The sequence below is a fragment of the Equus caballus genome, chromosome 23 (genome assembly GCF_041296265.1).
Source record: "Equus caballus isolate H_3958 breed thoroughbred chromosome 23, TB-T2T, whole genome shotgun sequence".
NCBI classification, from domain to species: domain Eukaryota; kingdom Metazoa; phylum Chordata; class Mammalia; order Perissodactyla; family Equidae; genus Equus; species Equus caballus.
The window spans coordinates 40,106,433-40,120,784 of NC_091706.1; the positions used below are offsets into that span (position 1 = coordinate 40,106,433).

At 36.2% G+C, this 14,352-nt stretch overlaps 1 protein-coding gene across 7 annotated transcripts in view; it reads left to right on the forward strand.

Annotated features, from left to right (window-relative positions):
- Positions 1-14,352, forward strand: part of RIC1 (RIC1 homolog, RAB6A GEF complex partner 1) — a 145,211-nt gene that overhangs the window by 47,623 nt on the left and 83,236 nt on the right. For 6 of the 7 annotated variants that reach the window (XM_023627318.2, XM_023627320.2, XM_023627319.2 and 3 more), the window contains exon 2: positions 422-529. The exons of the other annotated variant lie outside the window; for it this stretch is intronic. In XM_023627318.2, the coding sequence (XP_023483086.1) occupies positions 422-529 (108 nt within the window). The remainder of the gene's footprint in view (positions 1-421; positions 530-14,352) is intronic. 7 annotated transcript variants of the gene reach the window in all.

A 14,352-nucleotide genomic window follows, 5' to 3' on the forward strand; every position in this document is an offset into this window, starting at 1 on the left:
TCTTGTAATATCTTTGTTTTGTTTTAGTATTAGGGTGATACTGGCCTCATAGAAAGAGTTAGGAAGTGTTTGCTTTGCTTCTGTCTTGTGGGAGGGATTGTAGAGAATTTGTATAGTTTCTTCCTTAAATCTTGCGTAGAATTCACCAGTGAACTCATCTGAGCCTAGTTCTTTCTGTTTTTCAAGGTTATTAATTAGCAATTCAATTTCTTTAGTAGATATAGGCCCATTCAGTTTGTCTTTCTTTTTAGTTGATTTGGTTGGACTATTTAGAGCTGATGATTTAATATTAGACTATGTTATCTTTTATTACACTTTTAGAATTATTAAGATACTCAGAGTATTCTATGGTAAGTTTTCTTAAATTTTGTTTTTATATATTTTTATGAGATATTAATAAATTGTAACTGTTTCCTTCCAGCCTAGTGTGTTAATCGTAACCTACAAGGAACCTGCAAAATCATCTTCTCAGTTTGGATCCTATAAGGAAGCTGAATGGAGGCCAGATAGTACCATGATAGCGGTGTCAGTAAGTAGATTTTTCAACTTTTATAGTGTTTTCTTATGAAATCTGTACATTGCATTTAAACTCGATTCTCTTAAATGACTTCCTTTTAGTCTTTCACACCCATTAGCATCTTTCTTCTATGATAGGAATTCCAGTACCATTTCTTCTATTCAGGTTACGCCTACTATATCTTCCTTCTTGATTCTTCTGCTTTCTCCCATCCCTAAATGTAGTGCCCATATCCTTTCTGTGTATTCTTCTCACTTTCCTTTTTTGTCCTTGAAGTCTAATCCAGATTTTTAAAGCTTTCATCTATATTCTCATGGTACTTCCAAATTTGTATTTTAAGTCTTGCCCTCTGTTCCAAGGATGTCTCACAAAAATGATAAACTTTATGTGTTTATGTCATACTAAATTCTTATATCCATTTGGATCTATTTCTGCATTTCTCCTCTGTTCCATTAATGTGCTTAGGGTCTGGTTAATTTTACCTTTTCAATTTCTCTTTTGTCACTGTCATCTCTTGGGCTGTCATCATCACCTAATTTGAATTAGCAATAATATATATGGTTAACATTTATTGAGGATCTCCTCTGTAAGTACTGTTATAATCAGTTTATGTGGATCATCTCATTTATTCTTTAAATCCACGCCTTGAAGTTCACACTATTACTTATCCTTCATAGTAGATGAGTATATGACGATCTGAGAAATTGGTTTATCCAAAGTTATATTGGAGAGAAGGGATTTAAACTTAGGTACTCAGATGCCATTTACAGTACTCTTAACTACTACACTAATTTCTCTCTCTGCTTTCAGTCTTTCTCTGGTCCATGCTATATATTGCTGACTGGGTTAATCATCTGAAAATGTTCCACATGGTCAAAAATACTGGGTAGTTCCTCATTTCCTGCAGCAGGGGTCTGCAGACTACCAGCCATACCAAATCCACCCTCCTGCTTATTTGTGTGTGGACCATGAACTAAAAATAGTTTTGTGTATTTAAATGACCGAAAAAAATCAAAGAGAAATAATAATTTTGATACTTGAAAATTATATGAAAGTTTCATTGTCCATAAATAACATTTTTCTTAGAGCGTGAAAATGCTAATTTATTTACATATTGTCTGTGGCTGCTTTCAAGCTACAGCAGCTGAGTTTGAGTAATCCTGACAGCAACCATATGTGACATTTCATCTCTTGCTCTCCTGCTCAGTGCACTATAAATTATAGTAACGCATTTATAAATTCATTGTTTCAAGTGCCATGTGTATCACCGTACCATGACATTTTATATTGTTTTTATTACTTGTATATACCTATCATGTCAAAAGAACAAAAGAAGAGAAAAATAGTCTTCGAGTGTCATGCTTTTAAAGCACATGGGAATGTGGATTCTTTTATTATCGATTTAGATAGCAGAATGTTTTGCCTATTTTGCAAATGACCCTCCAGTGATGCCAAAAGAATACAGTATAAATTGACACTTCCTAACTATGTACTCTTCATAGTATTCCCACCTCACTGAAATGAATAATCAGAAAAATTAGAAATTTAAAACAATGCCTTATCACACCAGAATTTCTTCAGAAAAGTAAAAAGTGAAAATGAAGGTACAACCAAAGTAAGTTTGCTTGGTTCTTGATGAATTGACAGATGTTATGATACTGCTCAGCAGTTTATTTGAATAGTCAACGCAGTGTGTGAAATGACTGAGAATTACTCCCTATAAATAGCATGTATAGAACAATTTCAGGTGAAAAGATTTTCAAAGCATTTGAGAAAACACTAATTCAGTACAACCTGAAGTAGAGTCCACTAAGGTGTGTTTCAACTGATAGTGGTAAAAAAACATGTAGAACAGAAAAATGCTTAGTTGGACAAATTTACAAAGTTTGTGCACATGTAAGCATTTAAAGCCTTTGGCTATTTTAAGTTTTTGTCAGAAATAGAAGCTATATATCCTGACTTGCCCAACCTCACAGCTGTTTGATGGCTTAGCAATCTGTGGTAAAGGTTTATTGTGAGTTTTTTGAGCTCAGGGCTGAGATTAAAATTTTTTGAACTTGAAGAACCACCCTCCTCCACTTATCGGACACTGAATAACTTTAGAAAATAGCTTTTGCTGCACACTTGGTAATGTTTCCTAATGAACTCAGTCTAAAACTACAAAGCAAAGCATTGCTTGTGTGTGGTAAAGCCATTTTGATGACAACTAATGTTTTAATCACAAGTAATGTCAGCCTGCTTTTTATATTTCCACTGCTGTCAAAAGTTAAGGAGTAAGATCTCTATTTCCAGTAAAAATTAGCAGTAGAAGTATTTTCTGAGCTCAAACCACAGTTTCAGTAGCATTTTTTGGACCTTGATGCAATTGCAAAGGAAATTTCCACGTTTCAAAATCCATTTAATTGTGCAAATGAAGAGTGCTTCACCTAATCCTCAACTGGAAGTGATTAATCTACAGTGTAACAACATATTAAAAGGCAAATATCAGGAGAAGAATCTAGTAGACTTCCATAATTGTCTACCAAGTGATGAATATGGTCAATTAAAATCGTATGCTCATGGATTGATACGGGTATTTGGTAGGACTTGTGTGAAAAGACGTTTTCAAATATGAAATATGTAAAATCTCATTACAGACCAGCATTAATAAAGGGGACTTTGCAGTTGATTTTGATGAGAGGGAACAGTAACTTTAAACCCCAGTTAAGCAAAAATGTTATCCCCGTAAAAGGAATTTCATTCTCTTTAGTGGATGTGTGTTACAAAGAAAAATTGTACTCAGTTTTCAATAGTATTATATTTAGAATTTTGTAACAATAAAATTTATGAAAATTTGTTTTCTCTCTGTAATAATCGTTCTTCTTTATTTTTCTTTGTTTCTGATACTTTGACATCTTGGAGCCTTGCTGAACCTGGAGAGACTGCCCCTCCCTGGCCTGTGGGCTGGCTAATTCCTAGAGGTAGTAAAGGACTCCTTACTAAGGGGCCTTTCATATGCAAATAAACCGTTCCAAAGCCTCTAGCCCCAACCACCTCCTTTTTGGAGCTCTTATATTCCAGGCCACTGTTCTCCTGCCCTAATTACCCTGGGCCACATACCTGATAACTAGAGACATGTCCCTACACCCCTGTAAAGGGGAAGCAGTCTGTTAGCTTCATTTTTAGAGCAAGAATGATTTCACATTAATTTATTAACTTTCTGCATTGTACTAAATATCAAGAAAACAAGTTGGAAGACATTATTTCTGTCCTCAAGTTGGGGAGATAAAATGCACATAGGAGAAGACAACAAAACAGTTTACTATTTTTGGCTATTGAAAATCTAGTTTTTATTTTATCTAGTTACTGCTTATAGTGGTTTTCTAGAACTCTGGAGATATAATTTTAGCTATTGTAGTCTGGTTTATATTAAACATGGTTGAATAAATATGTGATTCAGGTGGCTTAAGTTAATTCATCTCTATTTGTATAATTTATAACATGAAATAATGTTTTAGCTTATATGAATTTTAGTGCAGATCTTCCTCAACTTGTGATGGGTTACTTCCCAATAAACCCATCGTAAGTTGAAAATATTCTAAGTCGAAAATCCATTTAATACATGTCAGCTACTGAACATCATAGCTTAGCCTAGCCTGTCTTAAATGTGCTCAGAACACTTACATTAGCCTACAGTTGGGCAAAATCATCTAACACAGCCTATTTTACAATACAGTGTTGAATGTCGTATGTAACTTATTGGATACTGTGCTGAAAATGAAAAACAGAATCGTTGTCTGGTTAAGAATGATTGTAAGTGTTATCAGTTGTTTACCCTTGTGATTGCTTGGCTGACTGGGAGCTGGGGCTCACTGCTGCTACCCAGCATCACGAGAAGGTATCATACCGCATATTCTAGCATGGGAAAAAGATCAAAATTCACAATTCCAAATATGATTTCTACTGAACACGTATCGCTTTTGCACCATTGTGAAGTTGAAAATCGTAAGTCAAACCATCGTAAGTTGGGGACCATCTGTATACATGTAGAATCATAAGTAGACTTTAGGAAAATAAACACTTTTTTAGAGCAGTTTTAGGTTTATAGCAAAACTGAAGGGAAGGTATAGAGATTTTACTGATACTCACTGCCCCCACACATGCATAGCCTGCCCTGTTATCAACATCCCCCACCAGAGTGGTACACTTGTTACAGTTGATGAACCTCCATACACACATCATTATCACCCAGAATCTATAGTTTACATTACAGTGCACTCTTGGTATTGTACATTCTCTGGATTTGGACAGATTTACAATGACATGTATCCACCATTATAATATATACAGAGTAGTTTCATTGCCTCCCAAATCCTCTGTGCTCTACCTGTTCATCTGTCCCTCTCCCGTAACCCCTGGCAACCAGTTTTTATCGTCTTCATAGTTTTGCCTTTTTTAGAATGTCATATAATTGGAATCATATGTAGCCTTTTCAGATTGGTTTCTTCCACTTAGTAGTAAGCATTTTAGGTTCCTCCATGTCTTTTCAGGCTTGATGGCTCATTTTTTTCTTTAGCACTGAATAATAATAATACATTGTCTGAATGTACTACAGTTTATTTATCCATTCACCTACTGAAGGACATCCTGATTGCTTCCAAGTTTTGGCAGTTATCAATAAAGCTACAATAAATGTCTGTGCAGGTTTCTGTGTGGACACAAGTTTTCATTTCCTTTGGGTAAATAGCGAGAAACGCGATTGCTGGATCATATGGTAAGACTACGTTTAGTTTTGTAAGAAACTGGTAAACTGTCTTCTAAAGTGGCTGCAGCATTTTGTTTTCCCACCAGCAGTGATTGAGAGCTCCTGTTACTCTACGTCTTCGTCAGCATTTGATGTTGTCAGTGTTTTGGGTTTTAGCCATTCCAATAGTGGTATCTCAATGTTGCTTTCATTTGCATTTTCCTGATGACATGTGATGTGGACCATCTTTTCATAAGCTTATTTGTTGTCTGTATTTCTTTGGTGAGGTGTCTGTTAAGGTCTTTGGCCCATTATGTAGTTGAGTTGTTTGTTTTCTTGTTCAATTTTAAGAATTTTTTGTTTATTTTGGATAGTAGTCCTTTATCAGATATGTCTTGTGCAAATATTTTCTCCCAGTAGGTGGCTTGTCTTTTCATTCTTTGGATAGGTTTTTCACAGAGCAGAAATTTTTAAATTTTAATAGAGTCTAAACTTACCAGTTTGTTCTTTCATGGATCTTACCTTTGGTGTTGTATCACCAAACCAAGGTCATCTAGATTTTCTGTTCTGTTATCTTCTAGGAGTTTTATAGTTTTCAGAATTAGATTTTCTAAAAGAGTTAATTTTTAATTTATAAGGGTGCTACGTTTGATGAAGAAAATCTGAGAAACAGAGAAATAAGAAAAAAATCACTAATAATTCGACTGCTCACAGATAATCATTAATTTTCGTTATGTCCTTATGTCTTTCCCACGGATATTTGCAGATACTCTTATACTTAATACATAGATTTTGAGAGGCTACTGAAATCTTTTTGTTCACTGCTAATGTCACTTGTTCATGGAGAGTAGATTTAATAAATCTGTGACTTTCATAAGTAGAGCATTATCTAAAACATAATTTTTTTTCTTTGTAGAAAATTATCATACAGTTTATTTTTTATTTATTTTTTTAAATTTTTTTTGAGGAAGATTAGCCATGAGCTAACTGCTGCCAATCCTCCTCTTTTTGCTAAGGAAGACTGGCCCTGAGCTAACATCCATGCCCATATTCCTCTACTTCATATGTGGAATGCTTACCATAGCATGACATGCCAAGCGGTGCCGTGTGCACACCAGGGATCCGAACCCGTGAACCCTGGGCCGCCGAAGGGGAACGTGCACACTTAACTGCTGCGCCACCGGGCCGGCACCTATTTATTTTTTTTTTAAAGATTTTATTTTATTTCCTCCTTCTCTCCAAAGGCCTCCAGTACATAGCTGTATATATTTTTAGTTGTGGGTCCTTCCAGCTGTGGCACTCGGGATGCTGCCCCAGCATGGCCCGATGAGTGGCGCCATGCCTGTGCCCAGGATCCGAACCCACGAAACCCTGGGCTGCTGAAGCAGAGCGCATGCCCAACCACTCAGCCCCGGGGCGGGCCCCATCATACAGTTTTGTAATTTGCTTCCTTGACATATCATTATATCATGAACATGATCTCACTTCAACATTCTTCTGTAACTTGATTTTCAATATCTGCGTAGGATTTTATTTTACAGAGGAGTGGATTTTAAAATTGCCAAATAGATAAAGGAATTTTCATGCAAAATTGGGATCTTAATTTACACATTATTCTGCAGTTTGATTTTTTTCACTTAATATATTATCACTATACTTCCAGATAAATATATACTTCTAACTTGTTAATTTTAATGTTAGTATGATATTCCATATTATGAAAGTTTCTTATTTACTTTCCTGTTCTTTTTTTTTTTTAAGATTTTATTTTTCCTTTTCTCCCCAAAGCCCCCCGGTACATAGTTGTGTATTTTTAGTTGTGGGTCCTTCTAGTTGTGGCTTGTGGGACACGACCTCAGCATGGCTTGATGAGCGGGTGCCGTATCCGTGCCCAGAATCTGAACCAGTGAAACCCTGGGCTGCTGATGCAGAGGGCGCAAACTTAACCACTCGGCATGGGACCGACCGGTCCTTGCTGTTCTTTTCTTGATGTGTCTTTGGCAACTACAAACAGTGCTACAGTAAACGTTATTATACATGTATCCTTTTGTATTAATGCATTTGTTTCTTTAGATCACTTTCTCCTAGGTAGGATTGCTGGGTCAAAGTGTATCTGTATATTCTTTTTAATAAATATTGCCAAATTATTGTTTAGTAAAATTCTATCAGTTTCCAGAATTACTCCTTAGAGTATTTAAAATTCCTATTTACCTACTTTTATGCCTGATTAGATTGATGAAAAATGGTCGTATCATTTTAATTTTCATTTGTTTAATTTCTGTTTCTAGTAAGGTCCATGATCTTTTCAGATGTTTATTGGCCCTTTGCTTTTCTTCTGCAAATTGCCGGTGTTTGTCCATTTTTCAAACCTAGAATGTTAGTTCCATGTCAGTTTGCTTGTCCTCTTGACTATAGGTCCAATGCAAAGAACATTTTTCTGCACATGGTAGGTATTTGCATATTAAGTGAAATAAATAATATCTGAACATATCATTCTTTGTTCATGGTAAAGGATATCCTGTCTATGTGTAGGATTCTTAAATTGAGATTCTTTCTTTCCAGCCATGAGATACTGTTCTATTGCCCTCTGGTTTCTGGTGTTAGTGGTGAGAAGTCTAGTGCTAATCTGATTCTCTTTCCTTTGCAGGCAACCTATTCTTTTTCTCTGAATGATTTTTCTCTTTCTGATTGAATTTCAATTATTTCTGCTTATTTTCTCTAGATATGTATCTTTTTTCGTTTAACTGTCTCTCTCTGCACTCTTCTCCCACCCACCCCCCCAAATTAAATCTGAGTCTCAGCCCTTTCAATTTGAACACTTAAGTGTTTCTGCAGCTAAGGAATTTTTCTTCTATTATTTCCTAAATAAGAGAACAGAACAAGACTTGTCCTGTCCTGTATTTTTTCTTGTTTTCTTTCTATTACTCATTATTTGCAAACCTCCTGAATTTGTCCTCCAATTCTCTCATCTTTCAATAATGATTTTATCTTTATGTGTTCCGTATCATGAAATTGTTTCCATTTGACCTTCTGGAATAAAAGGTTCAGCTCCCATAAGGAGTTATTCTTTACCAGTTCGTCTGGTGAATTTTTCTATTAGGAAATATTTAGCTCTGAAAAGTCTTGTTTACATTCTAATAGTATCTCCTGAAAGTCCTTAATATTTTTTCCTTAATTTACTTGCTTCTGTCTCATCTATGTGACACATTAGTAGGATCAATATATTTTAGCTGTGTAGTCTGGTCTTCCATCATAAAGTTATTGAGCTTCCATTAAGTGGAATTTTTCTTTGTTGTGTTCTGTTAGCCATCCATAGAGGTCAGAGTTTTGTGTGGGTTTCTCTCGCAATGCGAATCAGTAGATGTTAGTTAAAATGGTGGTTTGCAGAGGCAGACAAGCTTACAAACTCTTGTCCTCTGTTGAGGCTTAGGATGAATCTCCTCTACCCTGAGGCAGTTTCTGAGTGAAAGGGGCTTAAGCTGAAGGCTTCTCCAGACCATGAGGTCTGGGAGCAATTCAGTTCACCAATGCAACCTCTACTCTAAGCATGCTGAAGTCAGCAGGGTTATGAGGACAGCCCTGTTAGTGTCCACTTCTGGGAGGAGTCACATGTAGCCCTTTTCTGAGGGGCACCATGGGGTTCTGCTTTTTCACTTTACTTAGGGAACTGTGAAATCCCTGGTCTTGGTCCACAGCCTCAAGGAGTGGCAAAGCAAACCTTTCCTTTTCTCTGGTCCCTCAGCACCTATTCTTTCTCAAGAGAACTCAAGATATCTTGATGACTCTGGCAGCATCCTCCAAACTCATCCAGTACACATTTTGGTGGTAGTTGTACTCTGAGAGAAGGAGGAGGTTAGGAATTTGGGCTCAGTCTTTTCTATCTTACTGGGATCCATAGCTATAAATTAAAGTTAACCATTTCTATTTGATGTTTTATTTGTCTCTGCCTGCAAAAGAGGTTATTTTTAATTTTCCTTCTTACATTATAATATACATCATACAGATGGAGAACCATCAGTTTTATGGTAATAATTTAGAAAGGTCAGCGATATTTTTGTGTTTTCTGTTCAGGATGTCAGTCACTCTTCTTTGCCAACAACCATTTGTACTAAAATATAATCTATCAAGGTGCATTTAAAAATAATGTTAACATGGCTGGCCCCATGGCTGAGTGGTTAAGTTCAAGTGCTCCACTTCAGCGTCCCAGGGTTTTGTTGGTTTGGATCCTGGGTGTGACCTAGCACTGCTCATCAAGCCATGCTGAGGCGGCATCCCACATAACAGAACTAGAAGGACCTACAGCTAGAATATACAACTATGTACTGAGGAGCTTTGGGGGGAAGAAGAAGAAAAAGAAAAAAGATTGGCAACAGATGTTAGGGCCATTCTTTTAGAAAAAATAAAAATAAAGTTAAGGAATCGTACATTATCATGGAATGGGTATTAGATAAGTGAACTTCCAAGATAATTAAAGTTTAATCTGATTCCCAAGCTTTACTAATTTTATTGGTCCTTTTCCTCAAATGTACATTTCCTTAGCCTCCATACATGAAATATATTAATTGTGAATTAACTATTTACTTGTAGATTCAGAGTTATTATGGTAGTAAATTTTTGGGGTGTCTACTGTGCTGGGCACTGTTTCTAAGTGCTCTATGTAAATTAAAATTATTCTTCATAACAATACTCTAAAGGTAGGTAATTTTATTATTCCCATCGTACAGTTGAGTAAACTAAGGTAGAGAGGGTAAGTAACCTGCCCAAGATTGCATAGATAACTATGTGCTTATGATCGTATTGCTGATAATGGAATTCTAACTCATGAAGCCTGGTTCTAGAGTTCCAGAGTCTTAATAATTCTCCTTTACTGCCTTTCACTGTTAGCATGGTTGTTTAATCCTGCTAGCTATTATGGAATAAAGCTGAATCTAGGAGATAGTTGGAAACTTGCTTTCACAAAAAGTCATTGGTAGAACGTATAGGGAAGGGTATACAATTGTATAACCTGTAGAACAATATAGCATAACTCTTTTTCTGCATATTAAGTTAAAGCAACACAACCATCCCCGTGTAATTTTCTTACTGCCCGACCTTCCCCAACCAAATATCATTGTGTGCTCTGACATGTCAGTTATATCCAAAATTCTATTTTGTGTCACCAACAGAATAACAGTCACCTCCTTGTCAACTTGTACTTTAAAAAGAAATCTCACTGACGTTTTTTGATGGACTGTGGGAAAGAAAATTCTTAACCATTTTAAGAATTGGTCCTTAGTGTTTGGGAAATTGTTTTCTCTGAGTATCAGAAGTAGAATATCATTTTGTAGGCATGATACCAAGCCATAATTATCCCTAAAGTTTTCCTCAATTTAGAGAATTAATAGATATCCAGGCACAAGAAGGATTAAAATGGATTTTAAGTACTAGGACTCTGTCTAACAAATAGTAGCGACCAGTGTGTTTAGGCATATGTGTCTGTATTTTTATTACAACTTTGCTTATTAGGGGAAAAAATCCTAGAGTCCTTTGATTCTGCATTTCCATCCAATCACTAATATGTTGCTAAGTCCTGTCTCTGGTTTACTGCCATCCTCTTGTCTTTATTCTTATTGCCATTACTTTAGTACAGGCCTTTTTATGTCTTATCTAGATTGCCTAGAACACAAAATTTTAGGTTTTTTTTCTTCCACTTGAAACAGATGTAAATTATGCATAGCTATTTCTAAATTACAGCTCTTATATTTTTATTTCAAACCTTTCAGTGGCTTCCCATTGCATACTAAGTGTGTTCCAAGCTGCGTAGCCTAGTATTCAAGGCCTCTTGTGATCTGGCCCCAACCTGCTGTTCCAGTTCTATTTTCCACTGCTACTCTTACTATTCTCCTTCACACCCGGCTAAATGGAAGTATAGTCTGTTCTGCTGCAATATGAGAGTTACTGTAACATGAATTAGAATGTAGTTTATTTGTGAATAAGGGAAAGATGTCAGTTTAACTTAGAATTCCTGTTGTTTCATCATGATTTTTTTCTTCTCAGCATGTTACCCTTAAGTACTGCTGTAGCAACATCCCAAAAATTTTAGAATGCTGTATTTTTTTTTCAGTTGTGCATTATTTCTTATCTGTCATCACGTAAGGGCTCCCTTTCATCCCCTGTGCTCACCCTCCACTCCTCTTCCCCTCGTAACCGCTGAACTTGTTTTCTTGTCTGTGTGTTTGTTTATATTCCACATATGAGTGAAATAATCTGGTGTTTGTCTTTCTCAGTCTGGCTTATTTCGCTTAGCATAATTCCCTCCAGGTCCATCCATGTTGTTGCAAATGGAATGATTTTTTTTATGGGTGATAAGTATTCCATTGTATATAAATCCCATATCTTCTTTATCCAGTTATCAGTGGATGGGCACGTGGATTGTTTCCATGTCTTGGCTATTGTGAATAGTGCTGCAGTGAACTTAGAAGTATATATGTTACTTTGGATTGTTGATTTCAAGTTGTTTGGGTAGATACCCAGTAGTGGGGTAGCTGGGTCATATGGTAGTTCTATTTTTAGTTTTTTGAGGACTCTCCATACTGTTTTCCATAGTGGCTGCACCAGTTTGCACTCCCACCAGCAGTGTATGAGTGTTCCCTTTTCTCCACACCCTCTCCAACATTTGTTATTTTTAGTCGTGATTATAGCCATTTTGACAGGCGTAAGGTGGTATCTTAGTGTAGTTTTGATTTGCATTTCCCTGATGATTAGTGATATTGAACATCTTTTCATGTTTATTGGCCATCTGTATATCTTTTTTGGAAAATGTCTATTCATATCCTCTGCCCATCTTTTGATTGGGCTGTTTGCTTTTTGTAATTCAGTTGTGTGAGTTCCCAATATATTATGGAGATTAACCCTTTATCGTATATATCTATGATTTGCAAAGATTTTCTCCCAGTTGGTGGGTTGTCTTTTGGTTTTGATCCTAGTTTCTTTTGCCTTGCAGAAGCTCTTTAGTTTGATGAACTCCCGCTTGTTTATTGTTTCTTTTATTTCCCTTGTCTGAGAAGACATGGTATTTGAGAAGATCCTTTTAAGTTCAATGTCAAAGAGTGTACTACCTGTATTTTCTTCCAGGAGTTTTATGGTTTCAGGACTTACCTTCAACTCTTTGATCCATTTTGAGTTTATTTTTGTGTGTGGGTGAGATAATGACCTGCTTTCATTCTTTTGCATGTGGCTGTCCGGTTTTCCCAACACCATTTATTGAAGAGACTATCTTTGCTCCATTGTATGTTCTTGGCACCTTTGTCAAAGATTAGCTGTCCATATATGTGTGGTTTTATTTCTGGGCTTTCAGTTCTGTTCCATTATCTGTGTGTCTGTTTTTGTACCAGTACCTTGCTGTTTTGATCACTGTGGCTTTGTAATACATTTTGAAGTCAGGGATTGTGATGCCTGCTGCTTTGTTCTTTTTTCTTGATATTCCTTTAGCAGTTCGGGGTCTTTGGTTGCCCCATATGAATTTTAGGATGCTTTGTTCTATTTCCATGAAGAATGTCATTGCGATTCTGATTGGGATTGCATTGAATCTGTAGATTGCTTTGGGAAGTATGGACATTTTAACTGTGTTTATTCTTCCAATCCATGTGCATGGAATCTCTTTCCATCTCTTTATGTCATTATCTATTTCTTTCAATAATGTCTTATAGTTTTCATTGTATAACTCCTTCACCTCCTTAGTTAAATTTATCCCTGGGTACTTTATTTTTTTTGTGTGATTGTAAATGGAATTGTATTCTTCAGTTCTCTTTCTGTAAGTTTGTTATTAGAGTACAGAAATGCAACAGATTTTTGTAAGTTGATTTTGTACTCCACCACTTTACTGTAGTTGTTAATTATTTCTAACAGTTTTCCAATGGATTCTTTAGGGTTTTCTCTATAAGATCATGTCACCTGCAAACAGTGAGAGTTTCACTTCTTCGCTCCCTATCTGGATTCCTTTTATTCCTTTCTCTTGCCTAATTGCTCTGGCCAAAATCTCCAGCATTTTGTTGAATAAGAGTGGTGATAGTCGGCATCCTTGTCTAGTTTCTGTTCTCAGAGGGATGGTGTTCAGTTTTTCCCCATTGAGTGTGATGTTGGCTCTGGGTTTGTCATATATGGCCTTTATTATCTTGAGGTAATTTCCTTCTATCCTGATTTTGTTAAGAGGTTTTATCATAAATGGCTGTTGGATCTTGTCAAATGCTTTCTCTGCATCTATTGAGATGATCGTGTGGTTTTTATTCCTCATTTTATTAATGTGATGTATCACATTGATTGATTTGCAGATGTTGAACCATCCCTGCATCCCTTGTGTAAATCCCACTTGATCATGATGTATGATCTTTTTGATGTATTGCTGTATTCAGGTTGCCAAAATTTTGTTGAGGACTTTTGCATCTATGTTCATCAGCGACATTGGCCTGTCGTTTTCCTTTTTTGTGTTGTCCTTGTCAGGCTTTGGTATCAGACTGATGTTGGCCTCGTAGAAAGTGTTAGGAAGCATTCAGTCTTCCCTAATTTTTTGGAATAGCTTGAGAAGGATAGGTATGAAATCCTCTCTGAAAGTTTGGTAGAATTCCTCAGCGAAGCAGTCTGGTCCTGGGCTTTTATTCTTTGGGATGCTTTTGATTGCTGTTCCAATCTCTTTCCTTGTGATTGGTCTGTTCAGATTCTCTATTTCTTATTGATTCAGCTTTGGCAGGTTGTAAGAGTCTAAGAATTTATCCATTTCCTCTAGATTGTCCATTTTGTTGGCATATAGTTTTTTGTAGTATTCTCTTATAATCCGTTGTATTTCTGTGGTATCCGTTGTTATTTCTTCTCTTTCATTTCTGATTTTGTTTATTTGAGCTTTGTCTCTTTTTTCCTAAGTCTGGCTAGGGGTTTGTCAATTTTATTTATCTTCTCAAAGAACCAGCTCTTTGTTTCATTGATCCTTTCTACTGCCTTTTTTGTTTCAATAGCATTTATTTCTGCTCTAATTTTTATTGTTTCTCTCCTCTCTTTCAGCTTTGTTCTTCCTTTTCTAATTCAGTTAGGTGTAGTTTGAGATTGCTTATTTGGGATTTTTCTTGTTTGTTAAGGCGAG